The 20,910-nt window shown below is 42.8% G+C and overlaps 2 protein-coding genes across 7 annotated transcripts in view; both read right to left on the reverse strand.

The window, feature by feature from the left end:
* The window catches only part of LOC110531981 (FYVE, RhoGEF and PH domain-containing protein 3), a 98,607-nt gene extending 92,392 nt beyond the window's left edge, over window positions 1-6,215 (reverse strand). Inside the window, exon 1 of one of the 2 annotated variants that reach the window (XM_021615535.2) lies at window positions 5,868-6,215. In XM_021615535.2, coding sequence (XP_021471210.1) covers window positions 5,868-5,892 — 25 coding nt within the window. In that variant the 5' untranslated portion in view covers window positions 5,893-6,215. The remainder of the gene's footprint in view (window positions 1-5,867) is intronic. The other variant, XM_021615534.2, reaches the window with a different exon arrangement.
* A 7,288-nt stretch (window positions 6,216-13,503) lies between these two features.
* LOC110531982 (protein bicaudal D homolog 2) overlaps window positions 13,504-20,910 on the reverse strand; it is a 79,819-nt gene continuing 72,412 nt past the window's right edge. For 2 of the 5 annotated variants that reach the window (XM_021615537.2, XM_036987908.1), the window contains exon 10: window positions 13,504-19,391. In XM_021615537.2, coding sequence (XP_021471212.1) covers window positions 19,028-19,391 — 364 coding nt within the window. In that variant the 3' untranslated portion in view covers window positions 13,504-19,027. The remainder of the gene's footprint in view (window positions 19,392-20,910) is intronic. The other 3 variants (XM_036987907.1, XM_036987905.1, XM_036987906.1) reach the window with 3 other exon arrangements.

A 20,910-nucleotide genomic window follows, 5' to 3' on the forward strand; every position in this document is an offset into this window, starting at 1 on the left:
TCCAATCAACACCATCACTCTCTCTCCATCTTTCTCTCCATCCATCTCTCTCTGACTGTCTCCCATTTTGTACATATCTTTCTAAGACCTACAGTATATTGTTTCATCTCTATGACTATGCTAAGATTTAGTTTTCTAATATTATGTTATGGTTCTCCAACTCTTTGTGGTTTAGTGTGCACTTTGACCCAATGATTGACACTCTTAAAGGCAAAATGACCAAGATATTTTAAAATAAACCAATGCAAAAGACCTTAATAGGTAAAGGACATTGCATTTAACTGTTAAGTCAGTGGCTTTCTGGGTACCTGTGGCAACTGTGTGATCACACCACTGTAGTTAACTCTCTACACAAGTAACACAACTCTATATTAATAGACTGAGAACAAATGTCTCACACGTACATTGACATGCGCATACACACACATAAACTCAGCAAAAAAAGAAACGTCCCTTTTTCAGGACACTGTTTTTCATAGATAATTCGTAAAAATCCAAATAACTTCACATATCTTCATTGTAAAGGGTTAAACACTGTTTCCCATGCTTGTTTGATGAATCATAAACAATTAATGAACATGCACATGTGGAACGGTCATTAAGACACTAACTACTTACAAACGGTAGGCAATTAAGGTCACAGTTATGAACTCTTAGGACACTAAAGAGGCCTTTCTACTGACTCTGAAAAACGGCAAAAGAAAGATGCCCAGGGTCCCTGCTCATCTGCGTGAACGTACCTTAGGCATGCTGCAAGGAGGCATGAGGACTGCAGATGTGGCCAGGGCAATAAATTGCAATGTCCGTACTGTGAGACGCCTAAGACAGGGCTACAGGGAGACAGGACGGACAGCTGATCGCCCTCGCAGTGGCAGACCATGTGTAACAACACCTGCACAGGATCGGTACATCCGAACATCACACCTGCGGGACAGGTACAGGATGGCAACAACAACTGCCCGAGTTACACCAGGAACGCACAATCCCTCCATCAGTGCTCAGACTGTCTGCAATAGGCTGGGAGAGGCTGGACTGAGGGCTAGTAGGCCTGTTGTAAGACAGGTCCTCACCAGAAATCACTGGCAACAACGTTGCCTATGGGCACAAACCCACCGTTGCTGGACCAGACAGGACTGGCAAAAAGTGATCTTCAATGACGAGTCGCGGTTTTGCCTCACCAGGGGTGATGGTCGGATTCGCATTTATCGTCAAAGGAATGAGCGTTACATCGAGGCCTGTACTCTGGAGCGGGATCGATTTGGAGGTGGAGGGTCCGTTATGGTCTGGGGCAGTGTGCCACAGTATCATCGGACTGAGCTTGTTGTCATTGCAGGCAATCTCAACGCTGTGCGTTACAGGGAAGATGTCCTCCTCCCTCCTTCCTGCAGGCTCATCCTGACATGACCCTCCAGCATGACAATGCCACCAGCCATACTGCTCGTTCTGTGCATGATTTCCTGCAAGACAGGAATGTCAGTGTTCTGCCATGGCCATCGAAGAGCCCGGATCTCAATCACATTGAGCACATCTGGGACCTGTTGGATTGGAGGGTGAGGGCTAGGGCCATTCCCCCCAGAAATGTCCGGGAACTTGCAGGTGCCTTGGTGGAAGAGTGGGTTAACATCTCACAGCAAGAACTGGTAAATCTGGTGCAGTCCATGAGGAGGAGATGCACTGCAGTACTTAATGCAGCTGGTGGCCACACCAGATACTGACTGTTACTTTTGATTTTGATCCCCCCTTTGTTCAGGGACACATTACTCAATTTCTGTTAGTCACATGTCTGTGGAACTTCAGTTTATGTCTCAGTTGTTGAATCTTGTTATGTTCATACAAATATTTACACATGTTAAGTTTGCTGAAAATAAACGCAGTTGACAGTGAGAGGACATTTCTTTTTTTGCTGAGTTTACATACTCACTCTCTCTCTCCCACTCCCTTTCCCTCTCCTATCTAGTCATCTCATTCCTGAGGCCAGGCGATCCTGAGGCCAGGCGATTCTCTCCTAGATTCTGTCTGCAGACACTCTCCTCCAGTCTAATCATATTCCTCACCATGAGGGATTCACATGGAGAAGAGCATTAGAACACTAGTCTTTATACACACACCATGTATCAGCCTCAGCCTCTGACTCCCCTCTGATTACATCCTGCACACCAGATAGCAGCCTGCATATCATTGATTCGTGATCATGGTCATCATTAATATAATTAATTGTGATCATTATCATCACCCCTGTTCACTGGCTTCCTAATCTTCAGCAGAACACATCAGAAACCAACTCCTCTCTACAAGTATCAGTTATTGGCCTCTCATGATCACCATCTTCATCACACTTATCATATCTCAGTCTATAACTCCTGTCCCCCAGTTACATGACATATAAACATCCTCATCTCAAACATCCTCCTCCTCCCTCCATTCAATACAACTATTTCCCTGTAGCCTAATAATCATCATCAGACAAAACACATAGGATAAATGAGGAGGGGACTTTACAACAAAGAACATATTAATGTCTTGGCAGGGGCGGACTGGGACATGAATTCGGCCCTGGCATTTTATCCACACCAGCCACATCACTGAGTGTGCCGTGACACAATACTCCATTATAACTTTCAAATTTATAGAAAATGAAATACAGAACTCTCTCATTTACATATGTATTCACATAAATATTCACACCCCTGAGTCAATACTTTGTAGAACCACCTTTGGCGGTGATTACAGCTATGAGTCGTCTTGGGTATGTCTGTATCAGCTTTGCACATCTGGATTTGCTCCCATTCTTCCTTGCAGATTTTCTCAAGCTCTATTAAGTTAGATGGGGAGCGGCAGTGAACAGCAATCTTAAAGTCTTGCCACAGATTTTCAATGGGACTCAAGTCTGGGCTTTGGCTGGGCAACTCAAGGACTTTCACATTCTTGTTCTGAAGCCATTCAAGTGTTGCTTTGGCTGTATGCTTGGGGTCATTGACCTGTTGGAAAGTAACTCTTTGGCCCAGTCTAAGGTCGTTTGCACTCTGAAGCAGGTCCTCATCAAGGATGTACCTGTATTTAGCTCCATTCATTTTTCCCTCTAACCTTGCCAGTCTCCCGGTCCCTGTCGCTGAAAAGCATCCCAATAGCATAATGCTGCCACCACCATGCTTCACGGTAAGGATGGTATTAGATGGGAGATGAGCTGTGCCTTAATTTTCTCCAGACATATAATTGTTATCTCATCAGACCACAGAGTATTTTTCCGTATGATCTCAGAGTCTTTCACATACCGTTTTTGCAAACTCCAGGTGTGCTGTCATGTGCCTTTTTCTCAGGACTGGCTTCTGTCTGGCCACTCTCCCATAAAGCCCAGATTGGTGAAGTGCTGTAGAGATTATTGTCCTTCTGGCAGGTTCTTCTCAGCCAAGGAACTCTGTAGTTCTGTCAGACTGGTCATTGGGTTCTTGGTCACCTCCCTGACCAACGCCTGGTTGCTCAGTTTGGTTGGATGGCTAGCGCAAGGCAGTCTGGGTAGTTCTATATTTTTTTCAATTTCCCAATGATGGAGACCACTGTGCTCTTGGAAACTTTCAACACTAGAAATGATTTTATACCTATCCCCAAATATATGCCTCATCACAACATCTCAGAGATCTATGGACAGTTCCTTGGACTTTTTAGTATAGTTTCTGCTCTGAGATGCACTGTCAACTGTGGGACCTTATAGAGAGATTAGTGTTTATTTCTAAATCATGTCCAAACAACTAAATTGGCCACAGGTGGACTCAAATCAAGGATGATCAAAGGATATTGGATGCACCTGAGATCAATTTGGAGTGTCATAGCAAAGGGGTGGGAATACTTATGTAAAATAAGGTATTTCTGTTGTTGTTGTTTTTAACATTTGCAAAAATGTCTAAAAACCTGTTTTCGCTTCGTCATTATGAGATATTGTGTGTAGATTGATGAGGGGGAAAAAATGTTTAATCCATTTTAGAATAAGGCTGTAACGTAACAAAATGTGGAAAAAGGGAAGGTCTGAATACTGAGCACTTTATAACACAGAATCTTCGCCTATCTAGTAATTTTACGATCACCTAAATTTGGTAGCCTATGCTGTTGTATGCATTTCCTGGACATGGGCATGGTTGCTCATGCGGTGGTTACAATGTATCACTGGTCAAATGTTCTCATAAAAGGTTATGGTATCAAAAGCGTTTGGTACAGGGATAGACATCACTTTTAAAAGCAAATTTCATTGGATACATCATTTGATTATTGAGATATCGGCCTCAATTTAGCTTCAGAGTTGCTTTTTCTTCTGAGGGCTAATCTGGGCCATTTTCGGGGACAGCATCAGCCGGGCACAGGCCACCAAAATCGGGGACTGTCCCCGGAAATCGTGGACTGTCTCCGGATGTCTGGTCACCCTAGTCAAAATAGCACTCCAGAATCTCCTTTTTCCTCCCATAGAGATGAATTACATATATCGTTATGTGCACTAACTAATGTTGGCTAATTAATTTGGGGTTCATCACCTGAGGAAGTGGAAACTCAACACAAATGAACTAAATCTCCAACTCTAAATATAATACCCACTGCTAGTAGCCATGTATTCATCCAATAGTAAATGTAATGTCCTAACAATCTATCGGCCTATGCCCTTGCAATGGCTGGTGTGCATATCTCAAACCCATATCAAATACTGTATATTGGTTGTAAAATAGCTGCTATTGAGCTGAAAATTGAAAGTTTTCTGTACCTACAGAAAACTGAGACCCTTCTCTCTTCGACAGCGACAAGGGACGAAGCTTCGAAAGCATTTCCCCCCAATTGCATTTTGAAATGTCATATGATCAGAATGCATTTTTCTCTCAAGCTCATGGGGGAGATGAGAGTGGCTTGCCCATCACAGCAGCAGGCCCTATCTAGGGCACAGGCACAGCGGCAGGGTAGACACTTTTATTACAGGGATCATGAGGATAATACACTTTACTGTTTGACCAAACCATGGTTTTAGACACACAAAAATTAGGACGTTTTTAATGAGATGATGATGTAGAATGTGCTCTGTCTGCATTTATAGGCACCCTTTCCGTTTTTTACAATCCATGATCTTGGATGTCGATCTGATCACGAGTCGGGGGAGGTCTCTTTGCTGATACCGCATTTGACTTTGAATGTGTATTTGCGTTACCTCAGCTCAGAAAACCCATCTTGGTAAGTGCCAGCTGTTGCCCAATGATCAGCCACTGGCTCATTATAGATTAGTATGGCCATGTCACCTTTATATATTTTTGTGTGTGAATTTTGACCAGCCCACCAAAAGAGAAAATTGTGTAGCCCATCTGGCATTTGCCAGAATTGCCAGATGGCCAATCCACCCGTGTCTAGAGAGCTGAGCTGTGTGTGTGTGTGTGTGGTGTCTAAGAGAAAGGCTGAGAGAAGCATATGCCTTATAATGCGTGGCACAGGGGCAATGGTGAAGTCAGAGCTGCTGCCACTTGGGGTTTGGTGCCGATTTTCCCTCTTCTCCCCAAGGACCTTGACGTTTTTTGTGATGTGTGTGTGTGACATTTGATTGAAAGGTAAATGTCCTGTTATGTAGGCCTATGAATAATGATAATCCGTTTGTTGAAGTTTGTCTTTCTCGCCCGCATAAACTGCATTCGTTAGACTTGAAACGGGGAACAATAGAAAGGACAAGTTTGCGCCATAAATTTGCGCCATAATAAAGGAGATCGTTTTTGCTACATGTAGCCTCCCCTGTTGTAACTTTGTGGCACGATACTGCCACTAGAAATTGATACTTCAAGACAAACCCCCCAAAACAAGAAACAGAACAATTCAGAGCTGTAAAATGTGTAGCCTAAGCGTTGGCTTACCAGTTGTTGCTGAAACCCCCTGCATCTTGCCTACAGTTGTTGTCCTGCTTGGCTGAATCCCCCCTCTCCGACGCTAGGCTCACAGGAGATTGGAAACAGTGCACAGACGAACTAACGTTACAGTCAACTCAAACGAAGGAGTGTCCCGACTTCAGAGTCCTCTGCGTTTTCCCTTCTCTTGGCAAAAATCTCTAGCCTCCGCGGCAGGGCATAACGGGCATGTAGGGTTTCTTTCACCGATATAAGAGGGTGTCCAATGAGCGCGTTTGATGCATTGGAGCACTGATCCATTCACTCCTCCCGGCTCTGTCCTCCTTATAGCAAAACTATTCTTCTCTATGTGCGCTCAACTCCGCCACTGGAGAAAGGAGTTGCGCGTTCACGCTTATGCGCGGTCACGACAACCATGGTCATTCATTGAGTACAGTAGAATAAAGTAAATCATGGGACTATTGTTTGTATACATTGTTGTTTATTGCATGTCTTTTGCTTAGTTATTTTACACAATAACCTACAAAATGTTTATGTTTTCTCAATTACATCAAATTCAGCATTTAAAAAGGTGCAAGTTTAAGTCTGTTCCACCTGAGCACGTCAGAGAACACTATGATGACACACCAAATGTGGTTGATGGATCCCTTATGTCTTCTTCTAATGCCTCTAAAGGGGAAAGTAATTCAAAAGTAACGTTAATGAGTTGGGTAATCCAAAAGTTACCTTACTGATTACAGTTTTGGACAGACAATTAGTAAGTGATTACATTTATAAAGTAACCTACCCAACCCTGAACCTATTACCGTAGGCTATTACCATATTATAACCCCAAATCAAATATTTCCAATGATTATGTATTTGAGTCCGTAAACAGTGCTTCAAAATATGTTTAAACAAACTATCACGTCAGTCTCATGGACTCTCAGTTCCCACCCAGCCCCATCCTTCTACCAAACAAAGTGGCAGGATCAGGCCTTGGAAAACACAGATTGTTTTACCTTTAATATTGACCATTTAGCAGGGTCATTATAACAGAACATATGTTGAAATGAGCACCACTGTAGGCCTAAATCGATGCCCCATTTGGCCATTTGTATAAGGGTCGCTGGGTGCTTCCATCACTGCATTAATGGTTATCATTGGGCTTGGCTTCCTCCTTGGTCCTTTGACTAGATTCATCTATAATGGCTGAGAAGAAAAGACAGTGAAACACAAATATTAACTGGCATTTCTATTTCACTGCTCAGGCCCTCTCCCTCCCATAGATGAGCAGTGTTGATTCATCTTGAATTCCCAGCACGCTGAATAAACCTTGTCAGCTGTCCCTGTGAGTTAGTTTTCAGAGGAACAAGGAATTGATTGAGGCAGAAAGCCCAAATGCTTGGAATATGAAATACTTTGCTATTTCTGTATCATAACCAACTGTTAATTCGCCCCTCAGAATAAAAATGCAAAGTTTGAGGTGACTCCCTGAGTTATAATTCATTTTAATGTCTAATGCCAAGTTAAATAAAGGTTTAAAAAAAATGTATAATGTCAACGAACATGTGATATTGTGTAGAGCTACTGTCTGTAGCCACCCTCTGCCATCAATAACCATATGATTGTAAAGTATGTTTGTGGCATGTTGTAATGCTATCTAACTTGAATAGACATATCAAGGCCTACTGTTTGGCTAACTGTGTTACCATTTTGAGCCAATCATGTGGGTAATGGTCGACTGTGGTAGGTCCTTCTCTCTCCTGTCTCTCTCTCCCTCCCTCTCGCTCCCTCTGAATTAACCCATGTCAATTTAGCTATGCGCAATTAACCCCTTTTGTGCCTCGTTTTGTAGTTGCACGCTCCTCGTCTGCCCTTGATCAACACAGACAAAGTGTTGGAGTCTGTAGTGACATGCCCACTGGCTGACGGCTGGCTGCCATTCACTTGTTCATTCACTGACACTCTGCAGTCTGTGATAGTCTGTGTCCGGCTACTGTAGCTAGCCATAGCAGGCACTAAGGACAAGCACAGAAAAAAGGCTACATTATTGTAGGCTGCAGGTAGCCTAGCGGTTAAGGCATTGGGTTAGTAAACAAATATTTGCTGGTTCAAATACCCTAGGTGAAATGTCTGTTTATTATATGCCCTTGTCATACAAAATGAGTATGGCACTTAACAGTGTTGTGTTCGAGACCATCTAAAGGGAGACTGGAGCAAATCGAGTCAAGACCAAGACCAGAGGAGGGATGAGACCGGGAGGGGTCAAGACCGTGACCAGAAAAATGTGAGTTCAATTCTAGACCACGATCAACATTTTGTCAAATCGCCACCATAATAAGAGTTCAAAATGTCCAGTATTTCTATGTTCATATTTCAGAAGGACATATGGATTCTTTAGACATTTAGAATGGTGAAAAAATGCATGCTGAGGGAAAATAGAGGCACTCTACAAATGATTACTAACCCAAACAGAGTGGGGAACAAGGAGGGCCTTCTACCCCTTCAGAGAAGGGCTAAGGATTTATAAAATAATTATAATAAAATTTACATTACATCATTACATTATTATTTTCAACGATGTTCTGATTTAATCGCTTCAGTTTTGTTGGAAAGGAAAGGGTTAACATTGAAGATCCAATCAGGACTTTTCTTTTGTGGTCTCTGGGGAGATAAATCTAGCTAGCCAAGTCAGCCATTGGCTAAGCCTTCAGAAGCTAGATAGAAGGTGCTGTTCTATCTGCTGTTCAACTGTACAAGGGCAACAATTTGGAGTGACAGTGGAATCAACTGGGTGGGACCATTTTTACAAAAAACGTATGGAAACTTCTGCCTTCTCAAAAGCCAAAAGGTCACTGCGAAATAGCAAGCATTCATTTTCTGACGGTCTAGCTAGCTATTTTTTGTTATAGGCTCGTTTGCAGCGGCTGCAGCAGGATGTTATTGCTTGGTTGTTATCTTCTCCCTTTTCAAGAATAACTTTCAACAAGAAGTTACGTTTCAAATTATCATCTGGTGAGTGGAACTGTGTTATGTATTGCAGCGCCTTTGCTGTTGTTGGCCATCTCGTTGAAAATAACTGATGTGTGAAACATTGTCGCGTTTAATCTTTAGGTCGTCAGTTACTTTGTGTGCTAAACGTGAAAGTTTTTTTGCAATGGGAAGCAATTGCTGTACATTTTTATTAGGAATGCTTAGCCTAATGGTTGTGCTTTTGTATTCTTATGATTGGGACCTACAGGTTAATGTCCGAGTGAATGGACTGCCTAACCTTTAACATCATTCTGTGTGTGACTGCTGTTTTTCCATCGGCACTATGCAGTGGTGTAGTGGAGCCTGGAGAAGTGTGTAGACTCATATTTTGCTAAACAAATCCCAAACGGCTTGCCCAGCAAAGGAAAGGCACCCACTGTGAAAAAGCCTATGTTTTCTAGGGTTTTATATGGCAAAACAAATACGTTTCAGATTTGCACTCTCTAAATCACATCTTTTGGAGGTCTGAGGACTATTGTTGTAATAATAATGTCAAATGTATAATTATAACAACATCCTCTAATCACCTGGGGGCTCCCACAGTCAAAGCCACAGATCAGTGCTAAATAGAACCAGTTACTGAAAGAGAGAGAGATACACACATTTATTTCCACAGGGACGGGGGGTGAGACAGGGATGCAGCTTAAGCCCCACACTCTTCAACATATATCAATGAATTGGCGAAGGCACTAGAACAGTCTGCAGCACCCGGCCTCACCCTACTAGAATCTGAGGTCAAATGTCTACTGTTTGCTGATGATCTGATGCTTCTGTCCCCAACCACGGAGGGCCTACAGTGGCACCTAGATCTTCGGCACAGATTCTGTCAGACCTGGGCCCTGACAGTAAATCTCAGTAAGTGTTTTTTGGTGTCGCAAAAAAAGATCCAGTTCCCAGGACCACGGATACAAATTCCATCTAGAGCACACAAAAAAACGTTATATACCTCGGCTTAAACATCAGCTCCACAGGTAACTTCCACAAAGCTGTGAACGATCTGAGAGACAAGGCAAGAAGAGCCTTCTATGCAATCAAAGGAACATAAAATGCGATAAACCAATTTGGATCTGGCAAAAAAAAACTTGTGTATCAGTTATAGAACCCATTGCCCTTTATGGTTGTGAGGTCTGGGATCTGCTCACCAACCAAGAATTCACAAAATGGGACTAACACAAAATTGAGACTCTGCATGCAGAATTCTGCAAAAATATCCTCTGTGTGCAACATAAAACACCAAATAATGCATGCAGAGCAGAATTAGGCTGATACCCGCTAATTATCAAAATCCAGAAAAGAGAAGTTAAATTCTACAACCACCTAAAAGGAAGCGATTCCAAAACCCTCTATAACAAAGCCATCACCTGCAGAGAAATGAACCTGGACAAGAGCCCCCTAAGCACGCTGGTCTTGGGGCTCTCTTCACAAACACAAACAGACCCCACAGAGCCCCAGGACAGCAACTCAATTAGACCCAACCAAATCATGAGAAAACAAAAAGATAATTACTTGACACATTGGAAAGAATTTACAAAAAAAGAGAGCAAACTAGAATGCTATCTGGCCCTAAACAGAGAGTACACTGTGGCAGAATACCTGACCACTGTGCCTGACCCAAAATTAAGGAAATCTTTGACTATGTACAGACTCAGTGAGCATAGCCTTGCTATTGAGAAAGGCTGCCCAACAAAATGAGGTGGAAACTGAGCTGCACTTCCTAACCTCCTGCCAAATGTATGACCATATTAGAGACGCATATTTCCCTCAGATTACACAGACTCACAAAAAATGTGAAAACATATCCAATTTTGATCAACTCCCATATATCTATTGGGTGAAATACCACAGTGTGCCATCACAGCAGCAATATTAGTGATCTGTTGCCACAAGAAAAGGGCAACCAGTGAAGAACAGACACCATTGTAAAATGAACCTATATTTATGTTATTTTCTCTTTTGTACTTTAACTATTTGCACATCATTACAACACTGTATATATACATAATATGACATCTGAAATGTATCTATTCTTTTGGAACTTTTGTGAGTGTAATGTTTACTGTTAATTTTGTATTGTTTATTTCACTTTTGTTTGTTATCTATTTCACTTGCTTTGGCAATGTATACATATGTTTCCCATGCCAATAAAGCCCCTTAAATTGAATTTAAATTGAGAGTGAAGAGAGAGATGGTGAGAGATAGTCAGAGGAAGGGAAATGGATAAAAGAGAGAGGATGGGAGGACAGAAGGAAACAGAGTGAAAATGGGGGGAGGGAGTCAGAGAAGCGCAGAGAATTGGAGGAAAAAGAAAGGTAGGCAGAGAGATAAGAGAGATGTGGGGGAAAGGAGGGAAGGTGTGAGTTAGGCCATCCACTTCTTTCACACCAATTTCAAATCACACCTCCTCTGCTGTTATCAAACCACATCACTCATCAAAGAGTGTGAACTGAAAATAAAGTGAACATTTTGCATGACATGTTTTGTCATGATTTCAACGAGAACAAGGGTAGAGGCACACACCTACAGATTCCAGAGAGATAGATCTCTTTTGGAGTATCCATTTCTCTCATGAGCATAGGGGAGAAGACACATCCCTGTCCAGCCGGACTGTATGGAATGTTTGGTGTATGATGAGGATGAGGTCACACAGTTCGTCAGACCTGCTGTGTGTGGAACCTCCTGTGAGTGTGTGTGTGTGTGTGTGTGTGTGTGTGTGTGTGTGTGTGTGTGTGTGTGTGTGCGCGCACAGTAGTCAGAGACACATGAGTCAGACATGGCGAGGCTGTCTGTTTGGCCGTGTGGTGTAACTGTGTGTGTGTGTGTGTGTGTTCTGTGCACCACCTGATGCATTCAATGCTCCTTCAGGGTCCTCATGTGTTCAGCTCATCACATGACAGGAGTGGCTGAGAAAGAGAGAGGGCTCTTTGTGTTAGGTTACGGTTTAGTAGCCCCACTCCAGTGACAGCAGCACACTCACCATTGGGTACACACTCACTCTCAACATAGCGTACACACCCACACACACATGCACACACACATACAAAACACACTTGTGCACAAACACATACCCATATCATATCACTCAAAAAAGAGTGAAGAATCTCATTGGATTCAGACAGACACTGGATACCACTGTATTTGTCAGTGTTATGGTGACCCCAATTGGTCAGAGAGGATACTGCACCAACCACTGTGAGACGACGCAGCATGCTACTTCAGGTACAATCATACCACCTGAATTTGGAATGGAACAGTGGGATAGAACATATTCCACTGACCCATATTCCATATGGCATAATGAACAGGAAATGGGGGAGATGCCATGACGACAAAGCGTCCACTGTGGGGGATAGTGATGTCATAGACTGCCAATGGAGTGACCTCCCACCTTTCTTTCATACAGTATCCTGATTCTGCAAATTGGGACTTTTTCAGTTGGGGCAGTCTCTGTTATGTAGTGTGGTTGGTAAATGGTACACTGTAGCCTCGTTGTATGTGATTCTTTGTATATGAATAGTGTGTATTATAGTTTTTATGTTTCAGCCCTGCATGCAAACCATTGATTGTCTTGATTAGAGCACTTCTTCCATCACTCAGACATCACACTCACTGTTGGCCATACACACACATTGCTTTTCAATGTCACCAGATTTGGAGCAGAATTTGTTCGGTACTTGTGGGGTTTCAGAGACACAAAGCCAGCCATCCTCATCAGCCCCCCTTTACAGAGAGGACTAGAGGAGGAAATCAGGCGTTTAGAGCAGAGCCCTGCTTGCAGAACTTTCGCATCTCTCCCACCATCTCTCGCTGGGATAGATTGTTTAAAAACTCAATGAATGGTCCTTTTGTTTCCATTCTACTTCTGTAAGATGGTTATTAATCAAAATTGTACGGTGGTCTAAAAATGCAATTTATAAACTTTGGACATTAGAATACAATAAATCCTTATATTTGTAGAATGACAGCTTCTGAATGGGACCGATTATTTTATTACTTGTATTCATCTGTTTCTGTATTTTGTATCAATTCTTCTTTTCTGAAAATCAATAGCTCTACATATTCTTGCCATATAAAACCATCCACGTGGTATAAAACTGTTGCATGAGACAAACGGGGCAAGTCTTTATGACTCATGGAAACTGGTCCTAACGGAGCATGGACAGGAAGTTACTGGGGGTGGAGAGGTCAAGAGTCACCCGGTTTGTTTGTATGTGGGAGTTTTTTTTAATACACAGCAGCAAATTATGGATAAAAGAGAGGGAAAGGACAGAAAAAGAGAGTAAATGGGAGAAAAAAAAGATCTAGAGAGTTAAAGAGATATAAAGGGGTGAGATGTGGAGAACAGAAAAAGAAAATGGAAAATAACAGGAAGAATAGAGAAGACAAAGGATGAGGGCAGGGAGAGAGGAAAAAGAGGGGGAGCCAGACAGAAGGTGGGGGTGGAAGAGTTTTGTGCATTGTGTGAAATTTGATCATGTCATGGAGTCTTTACAGACAGCTGGGAAGTCCCCCCTCATTCTGTTTCCCAGCTGGGGATCTTCTGAGGGGGAGCCTGCAGCATCAGACTGGCTCCAAAGTTAACTGTTCATTTACTTACAGTGGGAGAGTTTGGGATGAAAATACACACAGGACACTTTGTCTTTTTAGTCACATTTATTGATTTTAACCAGTATGACTACCTTTACACAGACATAACACCTCTCTATAGGAAAACAAAACAACACTTTCATAGGATTAGCTCAGCAGTAATACATTAGACTAAACTCATTTTTTCATCATTAAATTTTTTTCACTTTTTCAGCATCTCCAAAGTTATAGGTTTGTTTTCGATTCTGTGTAAAGGTTCCCATGACTGAAAAACATGCATATGACAATAAGTTGTAATCAATATGCCACTAATTATAATGCACATTATTGATAAGAATACAGTACTGCATGACAATCCAAATAAATACCAACATACAGATTAAGTCGTTATTTCATATAAAGGTATCAAACTCAATATGGATCAATACTGAAACACAATATGACAATATAAAGTTTGCACGGCTAGTGTATTATCACAATGCTATCGCTTCCAGCAAACAGAAAACTTTTATTTTCCTTGTAAAACAGCATTTAAATTGCACTTTGTTTTCTCCGTATTTTTCGCTTCTCAACCGTAATGATAACTTTTTACGCCTCAACAAACAAGCATTGGCTAGGATGGCACTATTCAAGCTTGTTGATGCAAAATCTGTTTTCTATTTCCTGAAATCACAACACTTTAATATATGATGTAAAAAAAAATATTCAATAGAAAAACAAAAACAAATCAAAGAGAAAATGCGCTCTCTGCACATTTGCCAACAATACTGTAGATATTACATTACCTTCACCATACAAAGCTAGAGATCATGTCGATGTTTCCAATAGTACACTGATCTGCCCAAACACATAGTGGTGCATGGAACATTTTGTTCAAAATGAGGCCAAAGGGATTTATTTTGGTTCCCAAAGTTTGATAATAAAAAAAAACTACATTTTCTCAATACCCCTGAATTTGCTGTTGGGATCACTGACCTGCAGAATTCAATACAATATCAGTTGAATTGAGCTAATTTCAAAACGATCATCTCACTCCTGCAAAAAGGGCTACTCCTCTTTGCATTTATTGCTGCTCACAAAGTCATTCAACCCAAACTCCTCCCCTAAAAAAACAAACACAAAGTACTAGTCTACAATTCTCCCTTGAAACAATGAAAGGCACTACTGGTCAGAATGAAGAACAAAACAAACCCAAAGCAAAACCCGGGTAGCGCTTCAGCAGAAAGCCACAGCCCCAAACTACACCTTTCTCACTGATGTACGGCTTGTCTTTCTGATTCTTGAATCTTTTCAAACCTAAACGGTGTACCAGGATTTGGCACGATAAACAAAGAGAGAATTAAACCATTCCAATTTGGAATTTAATCGTTGCACTTGCAGAGAATTCTGTGAGCCAGTGATCCCTTATCAGTGTGACACCCTTGGTAAGAAGATGGAAAAAAACAAAATCATTTTGTCACTCCATTTTTCCCCCCCAAGAACTTCTTACCATTTTTTTTGAGTCAGAGCGTCGTCAAGTTTCTGTTAGCTTTGAACTATTCCTAGGAATAATAAATACATGAAAACCCCAGAATTAGCTCACCCTGGATTTTGTTTCAAACATGGCAGTAGAACATACATATAAAAACCAAACCAACAGCATAATAAAGCAATATGATGAGACATAACAATAAAAGGATGGTTATTCAGATGGATCAATTCTCAGAAGCACAATAACAATAGATGGACTCTGGTTTGCGGTGAGACTTTAGGAGAGTAAATGGTCTCTGTAGATGGTACAAAGAGACCATATACAGGAGGAAATATATTCCTTTTAATATATGTGTATACTTGACTAAATAAGTCACAAACCTTAGCACTACAAACCTTTCCTAGGTTAACAATATAAAGTTATATAATCCTATAATAAAAGTGCACAGCTTAAAGAAAACAAATCAACTAAAACAAAAAAAGATCAAACCAGACAAAACAGTTGGTTGATTTACATTGAGAAAAGACCATGGTTCCCCTGGCTTCTCATTGGAGGGATAACTCCGCCAATCACAAACTCTGATCATCATTTCATGAGGAGGGCAGAGTTCACTGTACTTGTGAGCATCGGCAGCAGCGCGGGGAAATGTGAAATACCGTGTTCATTCCCATGCATAGGACATTGAGGTCGTGCTATATTGCGAGTTAAAGGGCAACCTGGAGGAATATTGGATTTTCCTATCAGAGATTTCATTTGATCTTTTTAGTCTTGAAGTGGGTTTCATAATCTTGGCCTATAGGGCTATCTGTTTTCTGCACAATGAATGTGACATCGGCATTGTGAGAGGATCCTGTGTCGGAGGAACCTCCTCCGGGCAGAATTAAATGACTGCAAAACGGAGAAACAAAGAAAACATAAAAATTTGCATTACTGGTACATTTAGAGAGATGTTAACTTCCTCAGAAATGATTCCATTCCAATCAAAAACATGAAACAAGGAAGAGTAAAAAGATGTACACCGAAGGCCCAGTTAGTTACAGTAGCTACTAACTAGCGGTTGGTGCAAACTGGGTCAGTAGTGCTGAAGCAGACTGTCATATCAACATTGTGTCAATATGTTTCAGAGGAGCTGATATAAAAGCACTACTGCACGAGGAAGACCAGTGAGTGCAAGAAGCTGATGACCTCACAAGTACCATGACCTTTGACACCTCCAAAACATATGATGAGCCCCAAGAGTTTAATCCACACCCCAGAACCAGGTCAGTCATATGAGGGGCTTTCCTTACTGGCATGCAGGTTAATGAGAACGGGTGTGTTTTTTAGCGTGCAGGCGTTCAACCAATCAGGAATCAGACGAAGAGCGTGTGAGAGAACTCAAAGGTGAAGTGGGCGGAGCCTAAAGGCAGAGGTAGGAGGGAGCTTATTCTGGTGGCATTCTATTGATGACACCAGATAAACAGACATTGATTTCAAACTAAACCAAGAGAACTAGGGAGGGTCTCTCTAGCCACAATCACATCCTGGATTATGAAATATATAGATTATTCAGTGAATCTATAGTGCCTACACAAGGGAACAGGGATAGAAGGTCAACTCATTTGAATCAATGTCCACTGGTAAAATACCACATTTAAAGACAAAGTAGTCAAACAAAAACCTAATGTAAATACATTTGTCATCTTAGAGCATCTCCCTCAGAAAACCCTGGAACTCATTTCCCCAAACACAGTATCAAAATCATGTTCAGAATCGGCTGAGAGAGCTCGTCTTTCGGGTGCAGGTGCTTTTAAACACCAGTATTACTTCTCTCTCCTCTCCCACTCTCTACACCCAGAGCAAACTGACACAAACAAAGTGTGATTCTATCACTGTCGCTTAAGTGGAACAAGAACAGAATAGTGATTTCCCCTCCCGTGGAGGTTCTTCTCTGATGTGAGCGATAGCCTCGTCTCCGTACTGTGTGGCGTGACTAAAGGCCTCGTAGGGCAGCGCAGCACATACTCAACTCAAGCAGGGTTGAGGACGTCCCTCGTTCGGAGGAACCAAAGCTCTCCCTCTCCATACCCGAGAGAGGTGGCCTAGGAGTATCCTAGAAGATTAGAACCTGATTACGATCGTATTATTAAGAATATATAGTTTTAAAAAGCATAATTGAATTAATCTTCCAAGAATCTCTTCGCATCAACCCTGCTTTTAGCGCCACAAAGCTAATACCGTGTATGCATTACATGGCTCTATCTAACACAAGCCCCACATCAGTTTTTTTAATCTGCCCGGCACTAGATTGCAAGGGTTAAAGCTTTTTTTTTTGGGGGGGGGGGGTAATAAAGACAGTACATTGGTTGTCCTCTCACATCCACACAGCATCTCAGAAATGAATCTATTTGCAATATTTGGAGAAAACGACATACACACAAGGGTCTTTCACCTCAGTGTCGGAGCTGAGATTACACACACACACACACACACACACAGGCAGGGTTTCAGAACACACGTGCGCAAGGACGTTACCTGACAATATCCAGGGGTTTTCCCCACAATCCCCCTCTCTACTTAAAGGGAGAGTGGTGTTGTAGGGCGAGCAAGCTGCTGACAATCTAAAAAGAGAGAGGGGTTGTCATGACAACAAAGCGACGAACCACACGTTTGAGACGTGAGGAGGACAAGGTTTTCAGCCACATACCCACACATAGTTCATTTGAGAGCTCAAAAGGGCCTCCCAAAAAAGAGAAAGAGAGAAGCAACAGGGAGAGAGAGGAAGAGAGATCAGCATTAGGCTGACAGACACAAAGACAGGGCTTTACATCGATATATAGATGTAGTTGATTTCAAGTGTTTGGGTCGACAGGCACTTTGCCGAGGGATATTGGTCGGTTTTGTTTGTAGAATTACGATCCGGATCTGGGTGCCATTGATTTTTGTGCTCTTTTAGGATCTTTTCTGTTATTACAAAAATCACCATCAATCAAAACTATATTGTATCTGTTCACAGTTATTTGATCATTTTCTTTCGTTCTTAAGTAATATGGCTGAGAGAATCCACCAATATGACATATACTAGGTCACATGGAATAGCCCTCTGTTTATTTCTGCAGACGTTAAATAACTGCTCTGGTTCAAATGTAGAGCCCTGTAGCACATCTGCATGTGCTGTGACACACCTGTTTACAGAGAAAAACTGTTATAAAGCTCAGTAGCATTTTCAGCTGCAAAGCCATGCGATTGGACTGCCTGACTCTACCGCGTTGGTGTGCAGCTTAAAGGATCTTGAAATGAAACACCTGTGGTCTTAGGTGCTCCTTTACCGCCCACCTCCGACATCATTAATTATCAGCCAACCCGCTTTGAGAATTTTGAATTTCAGTTAGAAAATCCAGCAAATCACACTGGGCTCCCTAGCAACAGCAGGGGGAGTTTGCATATTGTTTTGTTTCATTTGTTAATGTAAACATTCATGAGCAACCTGATTGGTCAGTGGGTTGCTGGGGCTGGCTCAGTCCTGGGGGGCCAGGAGAGAGAGGGGAAGAGGAGCGGGGGCTTTATCGAAGGAGCACCAACGCCAACAGGCAAGCAAAACGAGGAGAGGACGTCAACTTCTGTCACATGATCCTAAAAGTGACACCCTCTTCACAAGTCCCCACCCCCCAAATGCATTATGGTTACCAGGCAACACACTCAGGGGGGGTCAGAACACACTAAGCACAAAAGCTGCCACCTTTTACATCATCATAAGTACAGCACCATGACGGCGGAAAGAAGTGACACCCCATAATATCCACAGAAGCCCAACGGCGGCCGGTTGAGGCCATATCCACATGCCATACATTATGTCTACTACAATCCCAAACTTCTAGGGCACACTGTACTGTACGGTACAGTACATACACAGCTGCATTCCCCTAAGCGTTTACACTAGCAGGCGTGAGTGGCCATACGTGGCCATAGGCATAAGTATGTACTATAGGTTAGACACACACCAGGCTGAGCAGGCAGGGAGCTAAGCGAGCATAGTAGGGCTCTTTAACACTAAGTCAGGGGAGGACCTCGGGCTCCTCCCCTCTGTACACAGCAGTCCCGTGCTGACAATGCAGCCGCTTCAGTCGCAGTAGATCTTGTACTTCTCGCTGCAGAAGACCACTGGGCCTCCCAGGATGCCGTTGGGCATGATGTTGTGCTCACTGGGGCGACCGATGCCGGCGCAGGTGAGCCCGTGACTTACGTGGGGGTTGTTGGCGGTGTTGGTCTGGCCGTTGGTGGTTCTGCCGTTGGTGGTCCTGCCTTTAGGTTTGCCCCCGCGGCGGGTCTGCTCGGTGTCAAACTCCAGGTCCTCCAAGCGCTGGGTCAGGGCTAGCTTCTGCTGGATGGCCATACGGAGGAGGGAGTTCAGGGTCTTCTTCTCATCCTCTGCCGCAGACAGCTGTCTCTGCATCTCATCCAGCTGAGTCACATACTCGTCACAGCTACAGTAGAAGGAGGGAGGGAGAGAGAGAGAGAGAGAGAGATCACATTAGAATAAGGCATTTGAGGCCTCCCGGGTGGCGCAGTGGTTAAGGGCGCTGTACTGCTGCGCCAGCTGTGCCATCAGAGTCCCTGGGTTCGCGCCCAGGCTCTGTCTTAACCGGCTGCGACCGGGAGGTCCGTGGGGCGACGCACAATTGGCCTAGCGTCGTCTGGGTTAGGGAGGGCTTGGTCGGTAGGGATGTCCTTGTCTCATCGCGCAGCAGCAACTCCTGCGGCGGGCCGGGCGCAGTGCGCGCTAACCAAGGTTGCCAGGTGCACGGTGTAGCCTCCGACACATTGGTGCGGCTGGCTTCTGGGTTGGATGCGCGCTGTGTTAAGAAGCAGTGCGGCTGGTTGGGTTGTGTATTGGAGGATGCATGACATTCAACCTTTGTCTCTCCCGAGCCCATACGGGAGTCGTAGCTACTACAACAATTGGATACCACGAAAAAGGGGTAAAAAAAAAAAAATAATAATAAAATAAATAAAAGAATAATAAAATAAAAGAATAAGGCATTTGTCGCCAATGAGATTTCAGTCCATAAACATTTACTGCATTTTCACTAGCCATCCAATAGGTGGCAGTATAAACCTCCAGTTTTAACAGCCAAAGGCACAGTGACTACTACAACCACTACCATTGGTAATGGTCTAGATCTCCAATCTGACTGTTCATATTGTCTGTGGCTATTTCAGATGGATTTCACTGACCTTCAAGCCCACAGAAAATCAATGCAAGAAAGAAGGCTTCACCTACATTCGTCTTGACCTTTGACCTACTTCCCCAGTGCCCGTCTTCTCCACCAGATAAAGCCCTTGAGGTGTCTACCAGAGCCTTGCCATCCGGCAGTCTACCATTTCATTAGACTATCTCTCCATCTCCCCCAGCACCACTCTCTTCTCCCTGGAAACCTCTCTGTCCTAAACTTCTTGTGCTGAGCGATAAGTGCTTTTTGAGGTCAGTTTGGTTTCGGTTTTGATACTTTTTTTAAACATGAAATGCACTATGTGGGTTGAATGCTGTAACATCACATAATAAAACAATTAATACAAGTCACATGATGGTTGTGAATGCCCATTATTAACCATCATTTATTCACATTACGTTACATTAATAAAATATTTCAGCTGTTGTGTATATTCAATTTGTTTGATTGTATTTAAAGTCATCACCTCATCTCTATAGGGCTGCTTCCTATGCTGTCTGACAAAATCACCATTTTGTAGTATTTCAATGAAAATATGGCATACTTTTATGACTGCTGAACACTATCAATCACTTAAACCAGTGGTTCCCAAACTGGAAAGGAACTGAGTCCGGCTTTAAACGTACTCTTTGTTGTAATAGTAGAATGCACAAGGTGACATTACTAAATTGGGTAGTGCATCATCAGTTCCTCATCATGAGTCATGTTAGTCATTGCATACTATTTATAACTTGTCAGAAATGTCCAGATCAACTAGCCCATGTCAGCTAAT

Source organism: Oncorhynchus mykiss, chromosome 9 (assembly GCF_013265735.2).
Source record: "Oncorhynchus mykiss isolate Arlee chromosome 9, USDA_OmykA_1.1, whole genome shotgun sequence".
In the NCBI taxonomy this organism is placed as follows: Eukaryota; Metazoa; Chordata; class Actinopteri; order Salmoniformes; family Salmonidae; genus Oncorhynchus; species Oncorhynchus mykiss.